This window comes from Mesoplodon densirostris, chromosome 13, assembly GCF_025265405.1.
Source record: "Mesoplodon densirostris isolate mMesDen1 chromosome 13, mMesDen1 primary haplotype, whole genome shotgun sequence".
Lineage (NCBI taxonomy): Eukaryota > Metazoa > Chordata > Mammalia > Artiodactyla > Ziphiidae > Mesoplodon > Mesoplodon densirostris.
In genome coordinates, this window is record NC_082673.1 from 8,690,277 (window position 1) to 8,709,877 (window position 19,601).

The following is a 19,601-nucleotide window of genomic DNA, read 5'->3' on the forward strand; positions in this document are numbered from 1 at the left end:
AATTTTAAAAAGAAGGTTCTGAAGAACCTATGGGCAGGACAGGAACACAGACACAGACATAGAGAATGGACTTGAGGACACGGGGAGGGGGAAGGGTAAGCTGGGACAAAGTGAGAGAGTGGCATGGACATATATACACTACCAAATATAAAATAGATAGCTAGTGGGAAGCAGCCTCATAGCACAGGGAGATCAGCTCGGTGCTCTGTGACCACCTAGAGGGGTGGGATAGGGAGGGTGAGAGGGAGACAGAAGAGGCAGGGGATATGGGGATATATCTATATGTATAGCTGATTCACTTTGTTATACAGCAGAACCTAACACACCATTGTAAAGGAATTACACTCCCATAAAGTCGTTAAAAAATAAAATAAAATAAAATAAATAAAACTGAGGCACTGTTGTCAAAAACAAAAAACATTCCTCAGATTGGCATAAAGCAAGACATTCAAAAGAAACATTAGGAATTAATATCCTCTTTTGTTGTGAGGTGGTGGTAGATGAGATGAAATATGAAAGCCTGATATTCTTTGAATAATCTAATTTTGTTGCAAAGTAGAAAGTCTTGTATTAGGTGTTAAAATTATGTCTTTCACCCATCGAAAGAAAAGTCACCAGGTTAACAGAGCATTGCAGCCATAGAGCTGGAAGTATGTTTAACGTCTAATGAAAACGTCCATACCTGCTTCTTGATACTTTCTTCCAGCATCATCTACCAATGGTTCACTGGAATCTATAAAGAAAAAACATACATTTTTGACAAACCTGAACAAACCAAACACATTGCTAGACACTATTCTAAAATATTTAGAAATTAATTCTAAACCTCACAAATGTGTAAGACAGACAGTATTATCCTTATTTAATAAAATTTAAGCTGAATAACATTCCATAATTTTCTCTCCAGTCACAAAGATAGGAAGGAGCAGAACTAGGGTTTGTACCCAGTCTGGCTCTACTAAATCATACTGCCTCGTTCATTTCCAAATATTCTTTCCAGTGTCCTCTCTACAAAGATCAAAATCCCAACAGAGGTCTGAAAAACACATCCTCTTTTCCCCCATTTCTTCACGTAATATTAAACTATATTCAGAAATGTATATAATATATGGGCAGCCCCAAATGACTGAGTATTATAAAGAGATTTCTATGTTGTATCAGAGTAAATCATTAACCTTGGTTGAAAATGACCTTGGCCACTGCCTCAAACAAAAACATTATCACGAACCTGGATTTTCCTGTTCATATATCATGTCTTCCATATCCTGACTGTAGGCTGGTGAAGCTATAAATTAGGAAACAATTAGGAAATTACAAATATGTCTCAGAAAAGGATTACACTTGATAGTTAAAACAAGACAAGCACAATTTCTAGTCAAGAGAGAAATCAAATCAAAATGATGCTCAGGGCTTCCCTGGTGGCGCAGTGGTTGGGAGTCCGCCTGCCGATGCAGGGGACACGGGTTCATGCCCCGGTCAGGGAAGATCCCACATGCCGCGGAGCGGCTGGGCCCGTGAGCCATGGCTGCTGAGCCTGCGCATCCGGAGCCTGTGCTCCACAACGGGAGAGGCCACAACAGTGAGAGGCCCAAGTACAGCAAAAAAAAAAAAAAAAAAAAAAAAATGCTCAAACTTACATTTATTCATGAAACAAACAGGAACTAACTGTGCTAAATGCCAAATATAAAGGTAAATAAGAAAGTCTCCATCATCAGTGTAACTGAACCACAAAATCGTGGAGCTATAGTCTCATTTAGCTTATGCAAATTCAACTATATTCACAAAACAGAAAGTGAGGCAGAGAGACAGCGAGAGCAGTGCAGGTAAACCCTCCTCCCAGGCACCCAGCAGGCACTTGCCTGAGTAAGCCTGAGCGAGGACACACATTCCCAGCCCATAGCTTGGACTCAGCACCCGAGTACCCCCAGACTGCAATGTAATTCTACTGTTTACAGGTGCCTACTGTTGAAATAATATAGGTCCTAAATGCCAGCCAACAATATCCTGTGGTCCTCAAGCACAGAAAGAGGCATCTATTCCAACACTGGAAGAAAAACCGGCCAACAACACAGGCTTATGGGAAGATGGTGTGTCCATCTCCAGTGTGGTCATACCTTCTGGGGACACATGACATGTGACAATACGCAATTTTGACCATTCACTAACTTGCTAATTTAAGACTACAAAACATGCAATTATTCAGTATCTTTTTTTTCTTTTTTTAAATCAATTTTTATTGAGTAGAGTTGATTTATAGTTCAGGTTCTTCGTAACATCTTATGAAAAAACCCAAACGAACTTTTTGACCAACCCAATACTATGCTGTGTTAGTTTCTGCTGTACAGCAAAGTGAATCAGTTATACGTATACATATATCCACTCTTTTTTTTAGATTCTTTCCCCATATAGGTCATTACAGAGTATTGAGTAGAGTTCCCTGTGCTATACAGTAGGTTCTTATTAGTTACCTACTTTGTATAGAGTAGTGTATCTTTTGTTCTCTTATCTTTCTATTTTTTCCTATTTTATTTATTTTTATTGACGTATAGCTGGTTTACAATATTGTGTTAATTTCTGCTGTACAGCAAAGTGATTCAGTTATACATATATATACATTCTTTTTTGTATTCTTTTCCACTATGGTTTATCACAGGATATTGAATATAGTTCCCTTTGCTATACAGTAGGACCTTGTTCTTTATCCATCCTATATATACTGGTTTGCATCTGCTAATCCCAAACTCCCACATTATCTTTTGACCTAATAATCCCACTACTGGGAACTTATCCTCAGGAAGTAGACTTCAAAAGCACAAAAACTGGGCTTCCCTTGTGGCGCAGTGGTTGAGAATCTGCCTGCCAATGCAGGGGACACGGGTTCGAGCCCTGGCCTGGGAGGATCCCACATGCTGTGGAGCAACTAGCCCCGTGAGCCACAATTACTGAGCCTGCGCATCTGGAGCCTGTGCTCCGCAACAAGAGAGGCCGCGATAGTGAGAGGCCCGCGCACCGCGATGAGGAGTGGCCCCCACTTGCCGCAACTAGAGAAAGCCCTCGCACAGAAACAAAGACTCAACACAGCCATAAATAAATAAATAAATAAATAAAATAAAAAATAAAAAAATTTTTTTAAAAAAGCACAAAAACTATATTCATATATATATGCGTGTGTGTGTGTATGCACATACATACATACATACACACACATATGTAAACCTGTGATATAGTATGTATTATATAATAATTATTAACTATGTATTATGTGATATTTGATATAAAATATATTAAGATTAATAAATAATGTTATCTCTCTTTCTCATGATGCTCTTTTATAGGAAAAGACTCATTCTAAGCAAAAAATAATAGTATTAAATTAAAATCTCACCTGTCTCTTCTACATGGTAGCTCTCTTCAGTTTCTGAAAAAAATAACATTAAATAAATATTGTTACTTTCATAAAATGGTATGTTTATATATTGTATATGTATATTCTGAATGAATGTTTATCATTGATTTTATTTTGAAAGCAAATAACTATTAAAATAAAACATGAAAATATCAATTAAATGTCTGCTAAACGCTTTATCTTTCACTAGAACTACACTTAGAAACGTCTCACACATTCTCTTATATGATCCACTTAACAACCCCACGAGGTTGACAAATACTATAACGTGGACTAAAGAGGGAGAAAGATTTAGACAGAGTAACACCGTGGTGACAAAGCTATGTCCCCATCACATTCCACTGTGCTGTTCTATTTTCTAGACACTCCTGCCATTTTCTAGAGCAAAAGCACATTATCTCCACACGAGAACACAAAGGAAGAACCCAGAGCCTTTATACGTTTGGGGAGCTAAAAGGTAAATGGGTTGATACCTTCACCCACATATGGCTGATGGCAAAGTGCTGCCACTCATGTGACCCTTGTTATTTAACAGCCACATGGGAGTGCAAATATTTTTAATTTCTGAAGACTTTTTTAAAATTTATTTTTTGGCTGCGTTGGGTCTTTGTTGCTGCACGCAGGCTTCCTCTAGTTGCGGCGAGCGGGGGCTACTCTTCGCTGCGGTGAGCGGGCTTCTCATTGTGGTGGTTTCTCTTGTTGCGGAGCACGGGCTCTAGGCATGTGGGCTTCAGTAGCTGTGGCTCATGGGCTCAGTAGTTGTGGCTCGCGGGCTCTAGAGCGCAGCCTCAGTAGTTGTGGCACACGGGCTTAGCTGCTTCGCGGCACGTGGGATCCTCCCGGACCAGGGCTCGAACCCATGACCCCTGCACTGACAGGCGGATTCTTAACCACTGCACCACCAGGGAAGTCCTAATTTCTGAAGACTTTTAACAAGCAACTTTTATGTTCAAACTGAATCTATGTCCCAATTAAAAATTAGGTCAGAAAATAAGGTTTCTTCAATTTATGAACTTTTTAGAAGTGTTTCTTCCTACTCCCAATCTATAACTCCTAACCTCAAAAATATCAAATGCCTTATGTTTCAGATTCTTTGAGGGTCTTAACTGAAATTTTTTGTGTAAGCAGCATCTAGGACACCAAAATTCTGAGCAACTCTCAATCTTCCTGAGCTATCCTGGCTGAAGATGGGAAACAGCAAGAGGTTCCAGGGAATTGTGGAAATCATTTCATCAGCATTCCTACTCAGAATTTAGAAATGTTTTTCCCATAGAAATCATGATATGCATGATAACTAAAGGTCTGAAGTTCAAAAGCTAGTCTGTAAATGCCTATTTTCAATGCACAATCCAACTGGAATCAAACACAAGTTCAAAAGCATTTTGAACTTACATTTTCTCCCCCAAATTATGCATTATATACAATTCTGTAGGCTCGTATGGAAACCAAACCATCACTTTTAATGTTATTTCTATGGAAAAGTGCATTTTCTCAACAACAGGCATCAATATAAGCTTTTTTTTTTTTTTTTTTTTTTTTTTTGCTGTATGCGGGCCTCTCACTGCTGTGGCCTCTCCCGTTGCGGAGCACAGGCTCCGGACACACAGGCTCCGCGGCCATGGCTCGCGGGCCCAGCCGCTCCGCGGCATGTGGGATCTTCCGGGATCGGGGCACGAACCCGTGTCCCCTGCATCGGCAGGCGGACTCTCAACCACTGCGCCACCAGGGAAGCCCCAATATAAGCTTTTGGAAATACATTCATTCATAAATTAGGAGCTGTTTGCTTCTCAAGTAGTTCCCCAATATATTAAATATTGTGAGAAGTAGACATACTTAACATTTCCATAATGTTCCCGTGCAGACACAGCAGAGCAGGAAGTGAGGAGAGGCCCAGGAGACAGGAAACAGCCCAACCATACCTGGGCTCAACGCTGGCAGCAATTACGTATCCCCTGGGGAGCTTTTACAATCGTCCATTCTGGGGGCCCCGTACCCCAAACACTCTGATTCACTTTGATCAGGGTGGGTCACTGGAATTCTTTTAAAAGCTCCCCGGGGGATACTAAGATGCAGCCAGGATCGGAAGTGGTGTGGTGGGATACCAGCCCATCTTAGTGGATCATGTTCCTAAGAGGTTGTCTCTCTGAATCCAGGACCCTATGGCTCCAGACCTTCCTACCTTGACTAGCGGATCCGATCTACCACCTGTTTATTACTGTTCTGTCCGGCTCTCTGAACTCCACTTAGGCTGAGCTAACCCTTGAACCCTACCAGGCACCTCCGGTCTAGACCCTCTGCGGCCGGTGGTGCTGTGTGGTTACATGGGTCCTACAGACTCTGACGATTACTACATAGCAGGGTGCATTGTGTAACTGGTCACTTTGTGTTGGTGCCATCAACCACTCCCCCTGGTTTCAGCATAGGCTTGTTTTCCTGTATCACTCTTTAGAAGTAAAACCTCCCTCTTAAATAAACAAGGTTCCCTTAGTACTCATTTTAAGTATAAAATGGTATCAGTTATATATTTTAAATAAAATGACAAAAATCAGTCAGAGTACAAAACTTGTGGCTTAAAACCACTAAGGTTTTAAAGGACTACTTTAAGAAAAGAGTACAGAGAATAGATACCGAAAGAACAAAGCATGTGGACTTAATTCAGCAGGGCTCCAAATAATCATGGTAGCCTCACATTAAAGCAGAGCAGTAAGTATATGAATAAAAATTTTTCTATATGTCAGTAGTGAATAGCAATAATTCTGACTTGCCTATTGCAAATAATACAAAGTAAACTACTCAACTGATATTTAAATAACCAGCATTTAATTTAAAATATTGATATACACAGATGTCAGCAAACTGTGGTCCATATGTAGTCTACATTGGGCCTGCATCCTGACTTTCTAATTAAAATTTTACTGGAACACGGCTACACTTATCCAATTAGGCACTGTCCAGGGCTGCTTTTACACCATGGTAGCAGAGATGAGTAGTTGGTACAGAGGTTGCATGGTCCGCAAAGCCTAAGATATTGACCGGCTGGCCGTTTACAGAAAAAGTTTGCCAATGCCTAGGCTATGAACTGTATTCTACCCACTGTAGTTATAGAGTTTATTTTAGAACAAGAGCCTGTGATAGATTATCAAGGTCAATATTTCATCAGTTATTTGAATTTCTTACAACAAACGGTACTCTAGGAAGGAGAGTACAGTAAAAGTAAATGTGCTGAAGGATTTCACTTACATCCTATAAGAAATGTATATATCCTTAGAATTTCCCCTAACGTACTTTGAATTAAAAAATTGGGATATCTATTTATTTTAGGGAAAAGACTGATTTTAACTGAAGTTTTCAGCTTCAACTTAAAAAAAAACTTTAGATAAAAGCTAAATATTGGTTTTAAAGGTGTTTAAGAAAACTTCAATAATCGTAATTACAAATTACCTATTGTGTTCTATTCTGAAACCAAAAAAATGTGTTCTACCTTCATGAACTGCTCCAGTTCCCACAGGTTCATATCTATCATCGGTATCACTTCCTGCAAAGATACCATCTTCGGGCTGCAGTTCTCCTGCTGGTCCATCCTGTTCTTGGTGCAGGTTCTCTCCTTGAACAATGATAATGAACAAAGTGACACAGGTCTATAGCAAGGGCCCCAGGCAGCAGCCAACACAGACACAGACGCCCCATCTGAAAGGCTGCCACATACCCACTTCACCTGCTCGGCATGCCCTGCCCCTTTCCTGGGCCACTGCACATACTGAAACTCTGTCCTCTCTCTGGCCAAGGGCTAGTCCACCCGAGGGGGTAACAGGTCTTCTCTCACTAGAACATAAACTCACCAAGGACAGGGACCTCACATATTTTGGTGACTATGTACGCCCAGCCCCTGGGGGAATGACTAGCCATAGGAAGTTCTCAATATGTATTTAATAAGTGAATAAATGAATTCAGAATTCTTACTATATTTGCCTCTTCAATTATCACTAGGTCATAGGAAAGGTCACCTTGCAACCTTCCACTGAGAACTGACATAAAATTCCATGTAACAATCTTAAGTAACTCTCTGCAAATATTCTATTACAAAGAACAGCAGGCCACCAGCTAAACTGTATGCCAGGTCATCCGCATTGGTTCAGCTGCATTATACTCTGCTTCTGAAGGTTCCTATGTTTAGCCCTTAAGTTATACTAAGATGCTCATTTTCTCTTCTGAGACTTTCACAATACACTGAACCATTCTGCTTCTCTTGTGTAGATGTTGGACACGCTGCATTACTCCACTGCCACATGGGTTAGCTTGTCATCGTGGTGTAAGACATTCTCCCAGTAGTAACTTGCCATGGCCTCAAGCAGAGAATGCTCTGGATGTAGCACTTTAATGAGAGAACTCAAGGGAGCCAGACTTAGGTGTGCAGTGCAGTATTGCTCTAGGAGTGTGCGATATGGAATATCTGACTCCAGATCTAGGTCTGTCTCTAGACCAGCTGTGTGACCCTGGGAGAGTTACTTAATGACTCTGTACCTAAGATTTCTCTTCCATAAAAAAGAAATAATAAGAGTACCTACTCACAGCATTGTTGTGAGGACTGAAGCACTTAGAAAAAAGCCTGGCCCATAATAAGTATTTAGGTTTTATTGTTGCTGTGCTGCTTCTGCTGTCGTTAATATTTTTACCATCATCATCTCAGTAATAACAACACTACTACTTCTACTGCTGCTGAGCTACCCCCCACCACACTGCAGGACAGTGTCCTTCGTCACTTTACTTCTGGTGTGGCCCAGTGATGCTCTCAGGTGTTACGGGACTAGTAGGCCCTTTGATGTTGATACTATTTGTTTGTCTTCTGTCTTCTCATCACAGCCTGCTATCTTGTTTCCCCTCATTTGAGATTTTCTGCTTCTCAGCAAACCAATCACCAATTCTTCCTGTCACTAACCGTCCAACTCTTTTTCTTCTTTTCTTCTTGCCATGCTCCTTTTCCCTTACTCTCATTTACTCAGTCTAATTTTATAGTTTTTATGTGAGCGGGACTGAGCTCTGTCAGCCATCTACTCAACGGAAGCCCCTGCTCTCATAGGGAAATGAACTGAGCACCGTACACTGTCTGTGAGTCTCCACAGCCCAGGGACGGACTGCCATGAGGAAAACAGTCTCCTGAGAGTTTGCCAGACCTCACTGGAGGCACTGCCATGCCTTCTTGCAGCTGCTGCACCAACCCTATGAGGGAGCAATGATCCCACGTTGAAGGATGAGGGGCTTGAGGAACTTGACTAATAAATGCAACTGCAGGACCCAAACCTGACCATGAAATACAGAATAACAGGGACAGAGAGGCTACTCTAGAGACGGTGTCAGGGAGGCCAAGTTTGGTCTGATAAGATGTGAAGACTGGAACACACACACGGACACATTAACAGAAGAGAGAGCACACGTTAAAGGCCCCACGGTAGGGACAGGTCTGGCAATGACAAAGCAAAAAGGGAAGGCCAGTTGAGCTAGAGAAAAGTGACCAAGGGGAGAGAGAGACCAGGCCCAGACGAGGCACAGTGGGCTCGGCCACATCAAACAGGGGGTGCAGAGAAGCAAAGATGGAAACAGGGGCCCAAGTGGATGGGAAGAGGGGATGGTGGTAGCTGACACACGGCAGAAGTCAAAATACGTTTTGGAGGCAAAGCTGAAGGGATCGGCTGATGGATTACATTTAAGGGAGAAGAGGACAGAGAAATCAAGGAAAACTCCCAGGATGCTAGCTTAAGCAACTAAGTGGATAGGGAGACCATTAACTAAAGACCAGCATAAGAGTAAAACATGTCTGCAGGTGAGCAGGCAAGCTGTGACATGGAGAGGAATCAAGAATTCCGTTTTAGGAACATTCTAAGTCTGAGATACCCATAAAACATACAAATAGAGATAAGAATATGCAGTTAGACAATCCAGGAGCTTAGATGAGCGATGAGGGCTGTAGATATATATTCAGAAGCAATATTTAATATTTAAATCATATTTAAAGTCATGGCCTGTGATTTGCTAAGGAGAAAGTCTTGATAAAGAAGAGGTCCAAGGAACACGATCCAGTGCTAGCCTGGATTCCTCTCTCCTCTGTCTGGCATCCTGCACCCACCCACCGAAATGCCTACCACACCCTTCACTTCCCTCTTCCCCTACCTTCGGAACCCTTGGTGAAATTTAGTTTGACCAACCATCTCGACTCACTTGGGTCACCGGTACCATCTCCCACCTGATCTCCCTGCTACCATCTCCTTCACCTTATTTCTCACACCGACAGAAGACACAACACTCCTTCACACCCTCCAATGGTTCCAACTCCTCTTAGAATCAAGTAAAAACATCCTTCCCTTCATCTCTCCACATCCGTTCAGACCCTGTTGACCTCTGGACTTTCACACATGCCATGCCCTTTGCTTAAACATTACTCTTTACTAATAGCATTCGCCTGGCAAAGCACTACACCATTCTCCAGCTCCTAAATCAGTAAGTCATTTTCTCCAGGAAGCCTCTGCTAACCCCACAGAGCATCATGTGTTTCCCCATCCCAGCACTTACCTCAACATGTTGAAATCAGTCATGTATTGAGATTGCATCGTCCTTGTGTTAGGTTAAAATAAAAAAAAGATATAGGAAGGGAAAGCCTGTGTTTGCTTATACAGGCAGATATGCTCAGGTGAAGTAGCTTTTCTAGCTGAGAAGAAACTGGTAATAAAAGGACACAGGCTCCTAGACCCCTAGCAGCCCAGGGCCAAAACCTACAACACAGCCAAAGCTGGTCTCCCCAGAGGAGCACAGATGGAGCTGGATGGGATGCTTTACATTTAACCCCCAAATACCTAAGACGGAATAAGATACTTTAGCTGGCCGGCAAAAGCCCAAGTTAAATGATAGGGAATTCTGTTTGTTTCTAAGAAACATTATTTTTTTCCTCTAGGACTACCTTCAGCTCACACCAAACCACTGGAAGTATCAGGATACCATGTGTTCTGCCCTCTTCAAAATCCTTCTGTTACATTTTGGGGTTATATTCTGTGCTTTTATCAACAGATGCTTCAAGAAACAGTCTTATAAAATCTTAAAAACACTGGTTTCTATAGTATCATTTAATATTCTCTGTACAGAACTTAACATAAGAAACTTTTTAGATTCTTTAAGTAAATAGCATGTTTACTTCTCTAGTAATAGGACCTACATAACTTAAAGTTTCCCCTTTTTTGCTTTGGCGGCCACCCAAGCATTCAGTATAATTTGAGGGCTGAAGACAGCTCCAGGAGAGCCCATGACAGCTCGCTTGGTTCTGTTCTATTCCCCTCCGCCCAGTTGCTGACGTATTTGTTCTTGATGTATCACTGATCTCTGTTTGCTTATTCTCTTAACAATAAAATGGGGTAAAATAAAATGAGTGTAGTGTTATTTTAGAAATACTTGTCCTCCAATAGCTTTTGTAAAAGCCCACTTAACTATTATTTAAATTTCAAAATAATGTCCAAGTCACTTTAGGTAATTAACCATTATTTTAGTAATGCATGAAACATAGATTTTAATTCATACCATGTTCTGCGTATACCGTTTCCTCAAGAAGTGACTGAACTTGTTCTTGTACTTCATCCTCAATATTCTGAGGCCCTAAAATAATTAAAACATAACTAAGTAGAAAAAATCTAGACATTAATGTAGAACATGAAATATGGCCTCCACATATACACATTAAAATGAATATATTGGACTAAGCAACTATGTACCCTTTTCCTATCAGCTTAGCCCTTTTTTTTATGTTAGCAAATATGGTAGATATTTAAAGTTGGGTTTATTTTGACAGCAGATATAAATGCTAAACAACTTCATAAGATTTTAAAACATAGGAAACTAACTCGGGTTCAGATTTCTCTTTAAAAAAAAACCCTCATTCAGAGGAAAATTATTTCAGTTTCTAGTTAACAAAATTCACACTAACAACAGAAAAAGCAAATGGGAAGGGCAAAGCTTTCAGAAAAGGAAGTACTGGGAATAAAGATAAAATGTGGAAGAAGAGGTCAATAAAATTAAAGTACATGGTCAACCACTGTCCTTCCCAATAGTCAGGAGAAAGGGCTCCCTGGCTGGTATGAGGGCTGGGATGGTTGGCTGCCTGCTCCCAGAAGGTGTCAGGAAGCGTGGGTAGAAGACCTTACAAGACAATCCTCTCAGCTTTGGAGAACCTCATCTGACAGTCATATCTGTCACAATGTAAATTACAGACGTGAACAACATTGGTAATGACATTGCGACTACTCTGTGGTGCTTACCGGATTATCAGGCTTATTGCAATATCATACAACAAAAAGAAGCTATAATTACATTGACACTATTATAAATTTTCTGTCTGACGTCATCTATGTTCACTAAATAGAAGTAGCACCAGACTTAGTATCATGAATGCCATCAAATGAGATGCCAACGACATCAGTTATACTGACAAACTAATCTTCAGTGACAAAAACAGAATAAGTTAATCTGAACTTCAGGTTGAAAAAAGTGTGTGTAAGACTCTACTATGCTAATTATACTACAAAACCATTTCTAAAGCACAGAGTGCCTTCTATTTTTATAGATGTTTATATTTCACAAACTACTTTTATACATATTCTCACAGAATTATAGGAGACCTTCCCAATCTCTGTTCTTCCCTCACACAATGCCCACGATAGCTTCCTAGCAGAGTTCCCAGTTTTACAACTGCTGACAGCACCAGCCACAGAAAATATAACGTGAGGAAAGAGAAGTAGAGATTGGCACTCTGTTCCCCTGCTTAAACCTTTAATGGCTTCCTTTGTCTGAACAGATGAAAATCTAAGTTCCCTGAAGCCCCAGAAGGAAATGCAAGACCTCCACAATCTAGCCTTCACATGCCTCTCTAAAATCATCTGCTGCCAGCACTGGCTTAGAACTTGGTGACTGCGCCATGCTGTTTTATCTTTCCACGCGTCTCTGATGCCCTCCTTTCCCCTGGGGAAGTTGAGTAAAGGCAAAAAAAAGAAAAAGAAGAAAAAAAAAAAACCCAGGCTGCAGTGAGTTAAAGACTAAGTGTAAATAAGGCAAAAAAGCAACTGCAAATTCTTCTTTCAAAAGTGTAGCTAGTACAACAAGGAGAGAGACTGGAGGGCAGATGGAGAGAACTGTAGGGATCAAAGAGGTGGTTATTTCATTGTATTTTAATGAAAGATATGTTCCTCTGTTTATAGAATAGGTGGGTAGTCAGAGAAGACAGAAGGTAAACCTAGCTAGAGGAAGGTTGAGAAGGCAACATTTAAACTAAATCAAGTATCACCAAGAAGCTGAAAAGGATATGAGGTGATAACAAACTGAAGGACTTAGGAGGACAAGTTATCAGTAATATGCAAAGAGTAATATGAACAAAGAATAAAAAAAGGAGGAGAGAAAGCAAATAGTACATTTCGGAGTAAGTACCAGCTTTGAAAACCAAGATTTTTTAAAATTATAGATTAATCTAGTACAAAGTAAAACTGAGGTGCTAAGTCCAAATATACATTCAAATTATAAAACTTAAAAAAAAAAAGAAAAAAATCACTCTTGCTCTGAAGCCATGGTATGATTACAGCAATTCTACAGGAATGGGAGAGAGACAGGAAATTCTCCTGGGATTATTTGAGCAACAACAAAAAATAAGAGCAACGTATTGATTTTTATTAAAAGGAAGGAAGGTAAATCAAACAGTATTCACCAGTACCTAGTGATAAAGTCAGCCCAAGTACTGATACCATCTGGACTCAGTAATAAAGTTGCCAGTAAATATGCAGTGTCATACTTAACACTTCCAATAGGTGGCAAAATGAAACCAAACTTTTGAGAACTACTGGGTAAATGAAAAATGTACAGAAATTAAATAGTACTTTGCAACAAAAATCAAAGCACGAATAGGAAATGATAGTAATGGAACCAAATTTCATTTACCAATTTATTAAGAGACTTCAGTTTTCATCCTATGGGTCACAGGCCCTTGAGTGACTGAGGAAATACTTGAAATGAGCTATGAATTCAGGTAGATGTAAAACAGGCTTCATAGAGGATCACACGGAGGCCTGAGAAGTCTTTTGTTGTAGACAGGAGACTCATATTAAAAAGACTGGAAACACAGTAGACCTACTCTATTAAATAATGTGACAAAACTAGTGTACAGTACGTGTGTAATTGTACTTTCAATGTAATATGGCACAGTAGTCCTGGACTTGGAATCAAGAAACATAGCATTTAGTTCACAATGTTTCTAACTATGTTCAGACAAGGAGAAACCTCCTGTGCCTTGGATTCTGGATCTCAAAAATTAAAATGATCCTGTATAAACTTTTTCTAGAAAAGAAGAGAGTTCACTATAAAATTTCAGAAGACAAGAAGAGAAAGCATTTCATTATTCTGCAAACATTGTGAAACAAAATTATGGGTAAAATATGACTGTGGAAACTGCTATCTGGGATACCTGGCAGCTGAGGTGATCCAGTGAGAATTAGAGGAAAGCTTACCTGGCCCCTCCAGAACCTGATCCTCCAGCCAAGGGTACGGCTCGGCCTCTTCTGGTGGGACTGTTGGCTTTGGTGCAGATCTTTCTTTAAGGCCTGCATTTTTATTCACAAAGTTAACTTAAGGTTTTCTTTCTTTTTTAAAAAATTTTTGACATGTTAAACCAAGTAAAATAATGTTTCCAAACACTTCATCAATACGGCCAGTAATTCAAAGTTTCCAAGACTTTATATTACATGAAAATGTTGATATGCTTAAAAACTGAAGTAGGAAAACAGTTTGTTCTTTAACTTCACCTGGGCCTTTAACATCTCTTTGCCTAAATTAACTTTTCATTTAAAAAATAATAATAAATCATTGTTTGAATATTCACAAATCTCTAAAATAGTCACAAAAACAATAAGCAAAATAAAATAAAAAGTCATATCTGAACTTGCCAAAAGAAATCCAGTATGAGTTCAATCTCCTCTCGTGTTCGTAAGTGACTAATTAACTTCTAACTCTTGGACTCCGAATTCAGCAATAAGACAATTAAGATACTCTGGAACCTTCTACTGTTATTTGCATGCACTCCACGTTTTGATTTATATATAATTAATTCTTCTTTTTGAAAAGTATAGTTAAATATGAGAGGAAATAATACATAAGTCACTATGTACAATCTTCTAAAGGTAACATTTATGAGCCACATTATTCCATAAAAAATATGGAAAAAAAGTTATGTTTTTCCTTTTTTGTCTTAAGGAAAATAAGACATCAGGGTAAATTAACAGGAAAGATGATTTTTTAAAGTCAATGCTGGTCTAAAATCGATTATACTGCTACGTCTTTGATATTTTATATGTAGCACATTAAAATACATCCTCAATTAAATACAACTATGTAGAAAACTAAATTAGACTGTCATGAGCCTGACGATTCCATTTACCAAACCCTGGGCTCTTCGCTACCCCACCGAGAATCCTGTACCAAGAGGAGGTACTAAGGAGCATGTGTTCTGCATGTCAATAGCTGGAATGCAAAGGTCAGGAGAGAACTGAGAGGCCTTTTCTAATCTTAAGCAGCTTTTATACAACTCACTGGAGATGTACTATTACAGTCTGGAACATCCTCACTTCAATATCACTTACTCTTCTTTTTTGGTTCTGTATATTTTCCCTTATTGTTCCCTTTTCTATAGCTCTTCATTTTTCTCCCACGGACAAAAACACCCTCCCACCATCCTCTCCCGAATCCTAAAAAGACACTGAAACAGATTCATAGGATCCCACCTCATCATTTACATCTCCTCTAGTTACTTATTTCTGAGACGACTTACCCAAAAAACCTAACGTTAGAAAACAAACACCAATACATAGAGTCGTCTTCTACTCCTAACTACAGATTCCTGAGAACGCATACACAAACAGGCACAGATCCTAACTGTAGTTCACTTTCAGCGCATGGGGGTAAGGGATGAAGGCTTATTAAAACGTCTCATTTCAAATTCCAAATTCAGGGCTGAACATTCCCATGCCCTTTTCCACTTAAATAAGCCATGCTTACGTCTCTTAACTGGTACTGGGACAGGTATGGACTTACGGCCAAGTTTTGCTGAATGAACAGGCTAAACTTTGAGTCCTCAGAATCAAGTCATTTATCTTTGCACTCTCAGCATCTCAGAAAACATCTGGTACATAGCAGGTGCTCAATAAACGGCTGCAAAAGGGCTGAGCACACCCCATGTGTGACTGCTCTGCTCTTTAAAGGGCTACAGACTCTCTGCAGGGCCAAGGCTATAGCTGCACCAGCGAGGCTTAGGGATGTAGAGGAGGCAAGGCGGACTCACATCCATTTCCCTGCTACTATTGACCAACGAGATGCCTATTTGTGCTCTAGCAGCATCCACCATTTCAGTACCACAAGCCTAATTTGCCCGGACGGTCTGGTTTGTCTTTTGTCCTGGTAAAATGACTTCACTCTCAAAAGCATCTCAGTTTGGATGAAAAATTACAGGGTCATTCTTCACTAATCCCATCTGTAGCAGGCTTTCAAAACTGTGCTCCATGGGTTCAATAAGCAGTAAAATATTCCCCCATCAAACAATAAAGATTTAAGCTGCCTGAAAATCCCGTTCTTACTGGATTCCGAGAAATGCTTCAGTTGAAAATAATTTTGATCCTAAATTGCTTGAAAACAACTAGCACATCAATATTCAGACCCACAACGCCCCTAATAAACAGCTTTCTCTAAATTAGCTGGGAGTTATTTGTCTCTAAACTTGACATTGTAAAACGTGAAAAACAACAGGAGAAAGCAAAAGCGCCTAACGAGAAAATATTGAGTAGTTTTCTTTTCTGTCCAAAGCAGCAGCTGAATTGTAAATGTACTAATACCTGGTCACAGCTATTTTCCAGAGGTGAAATCAGTGCAAAAATAAACTATTTTGTAAACTTCAAAGAAGCTGAAGATCACATTAACACATCTCTTTCCCCAGACCCTTATAAACTTCCTAATATTTAACAAAAACACATTTTAGAATAATTTTTATTGTTTTGATAACCCATGTGGAAGCTTTTACTGTGATGTTTCCAAACTTTTTTCTGTTACCCAAGTCCATTTTAATCCATGAATCCATGAAGTATTCCCCAGGAAACAGTGGTAAATCCATGTCTCATACAAGATTTTAGGCAAAAAGTAAACAAAAATTAAACAAGAAAAATAAAATAAGGCAGAGGAAAGGTTTTCAAATTGGATTTATTATGAGGTACACATGGCAAGGATACAGCTCTGAAATAAATCTTCAAAATCAGGTTATGAAATGAATGTATCGGTTCTGATGCTGCTGTGGCTGCAAACAACAAAACACCGATTCACACTGGCTTGAGCAAGAAGGAAATTTATTAGTTAACAGCAGGTTGGCTGGCTCTCAGCCCTGGCTTTGTCTTCAGGGTGGCAATCCGGGCTCTCCCAGCTGCAAGCTCCTCTTTCAGACAAGATGATGTCCAGAAGCAAAGGACCACCTCTTGTTCTGCTTCTCTTAGGCTTGAGGAAATCTTTCCTGGAACTTCTCACCATTCTTCCCTTTCAGTTTTAATAGTCAGACCAGAACCCACTTCCATTCCTAAACTGGCAAGAGCAGCAGGATGATCACAATGGTTTGACAGTAATTATCTAGGGTTGAATGAACGTTGCACGTCAACCACAACAGCTCCTGCATGATTTGGAAAACCAACTAGTTCCCTTAAAACATACCTTGTTGGGCCTCCCTGGTGGCGCAAGTGGTTGAGAGTCCGCCTGCCGATGCAGGGGATACGGGTTCGTGCCCCGGTCTGGGAGGATCCCATATGCCGCGGAGCGGCTGGGCCCGTGAGCCATGGCCGCTGAGCCTGCGCGTCCGGAGCCTGTGCTCCGCAACGGGGGAGGCCACAACAGTGAGAGGCCCGCGTACCGCAAAAAAAAAAAAAAAAAAAAAAAACATACCTTGTTTTTAGTTCTTTGAGCACATGAGACAAATTAGGAAAAATTTTTTTAAATGTTTACGTTTAATAAGTGTATAAATGTTCTTCCAATTGTAATTAAAAATGGAGTAAGTTATAAAAAGTAAATGAAATGAGCACTTTAAATCAACCATTCATAGCAAATTTAATTACCTGATACAATTACTCTAGCCCAATATCAGCTTACTTCATTCACTACTACCCAGCTACACCTGACCATAACAGGAAAGAATAAGTGGATTTTCTTCCCATAAATACATAACATTTCAAAAGTTACTAAATTGCATATTACATTCATTCATTCAACAAATATTTAGCACCCACTAACGCAAAGCGTTGTTCTATAGAAAAGCAACACACAAAATCCCTACCAGCCATAGGAAGGGATCAATTAAAAAGATAAGAAACATGAACTCTTTAGAGTATACCACATGGGGAAAGTGGCAGGCCCTTAGGGAAAGGGGGCGGGACTATTTACAATGAACTGATGAGGAAAGGATTCGCAGAAAAGACTGGAACAGATTCCTGAAGGACATCACGGATGTGGCCCTGTGACTTACACCAGGGAAGAGTCTCCAGATAAAGCTCTGGACCAGCAAGTACAAAACTCCTCAGCAGGGGGGCCTCCCTGGTGGCGCAGTGGTTGCGAGTCCGCCTGCCGATGCAGAGGACACGGGTTCGTGCCCCGGTCCGGGAAGATCCCACATGCCGCGGAGCGGCTGGGCCCGTGAGCCGTGGCCGCTGAGCCTGCGTGTCCGGAGCCTGTGCTCCGCAACGGGAGAGGCCACAACAATGAGAGGCCACCGTACCGCAAAAAAAAAAAAAAAAAAAAAACTCCTCAGCAGGGAGGGTGATGGGAGTGAAGAACACCCAGGTGGCCAACACAGCTGGAGAGCACGGGCCTGAGGATCAGAAAGGTCCTGGACGTGGGACTTCCCTGGCAGTCCAGTGGTTAAGACTTTGCCTTCCAATGCAGGCGGTGTGGGTTCAATCCCCAGTCAGGGAGCTAAGATCCCACATGCCTTGCAGCCAAACCACCAAAAACATATATAACAGAAGCAATATTGTAACAAATTCAATGAAGACTTTAAAAATGGTCCACATCAAAAAAAAAATCTTAAAAAAAAAAAAAAGAAAGAAAGGTCCCAGACACCCGGCTCTTACTCTGAATGAGAGTGAAGGATTTACTTTTCATAAGAATCGTATACAAACTGCTTTCTCAACAAAATGTGGGCCAGGAAGGATTATACACATAGTATGATGCTTCATAGGCTCTCACAATCTTAGCCCATAAAAGCTAAGACATTTTAAAAATCAGTTTCTCAATCTTTGATTTGCTAATCCAGTGGCGTACAGAGGAACTAAAAGTCTGATCTTATTATCCATGCAGGTTACTCCAGCTGCTGGGATCCATGCAGGGAAGTGCTCAGGGCTGCTGCTGTCACAGGTGCAAGCAGTCTAACGTGTTACACTGGGGAATACATCAATACACCCCAAGAACAACCCTAACCGGTACACGAACCTCGAGACATATTCTGGGAAATCAATAAACCACAAAGGCACACGTACTAATTGGCCATGCTACTCCCTGCTGTTGTTGCTTGACTTGTATCATCAGCAGGTACAACCTTGGCAGGTATCCCAAGAGCAGCCCTACTGCCAGGAACTACAAGAGCTTCCCTGACATACAGTAAGAGCCATTCCAGATGCAAATCATCCTCACATGACCCAAGGTGGACAGACAGGCTTCAGAAGAGGATGACGTAAATCTCAAAAGAATTAAACACTGCCAAAAAGACTCCTAAGAGCCTGGTTCAGGACCAATGGAGGGACTCCACAAAGATGGGGTTGGAGTGGACTCAGTTTAACATCTCACAACAGGAGACCATGTGTAGGAGCTTAGGAACGTCAGCCAAGAGGGCTGCCTCTGAATTCCATTTGAATCCCATCTGGAACACACTACCACTGCTACAACGTTGGTCTCCACAAGTATGGAAAGCGGATAAAACAGTAACTCATTAGAAGGCTTTTAAGAATTAAATGAGATAATTTAAACCCAGAAAATACACATTTTCCCCATCAGTTAATGTCTTCCTTTATTTCTTCTAAAGAAACAAATCTACCTCTCCCTCCCGCCTGCCTTGCACACATACACACAACAACATGAACAAAGCTTAAGGCAGCTTACAAGG

The 19,601-nt window shown here is 40.6% G+C and overlaps 1 protein-coding gene across 4 annotated transcripts in view; it reads right to left on the reverse strand.

Annotated features, from left to right (window-relative positions):
- The window catches only part of ASPH (aspartate beta-hydroxylase), a 229,628-nt gene that overhangs the window by 153,939 nt on the left and 56,088 nt on the right, over window positions 1–19,601 (reverse strand). For 3 of the 4 annotated variants that reach the window (XM_060116094.1, XM_060116093.1, XM_060116092.1), the window contains 6 exons: window positions 13,933–14,025; window positions 10,967–11,041; window positions 6,888–7,010; window positions 3,386–3,418; window positions 1,229–1,285; window positions 683–733 (listed from right to left, as the gene is read on the reverse strand). In XM_060116094.1, the coding sequence (XP_059972077.1) occupies window positions 683–733; window positions 1,229–1,285; window positions 3,386–3,418; window positions 6,888–7,010; window positions 10,967–11,041; window positions 13,933–14,025 (432 nt within the window). The remainder of the gene's footprint in view (window positions 1–682; window positions 734–1,228; window positions 1,286–3,385; window positions 3,419–6,887; window positions 7,011–10,966; window positions 11,042–13,932; window positions 14,026–19,601) is intronic. The other variant, XM_060116095.1, reaches the window with a different exon arrangement.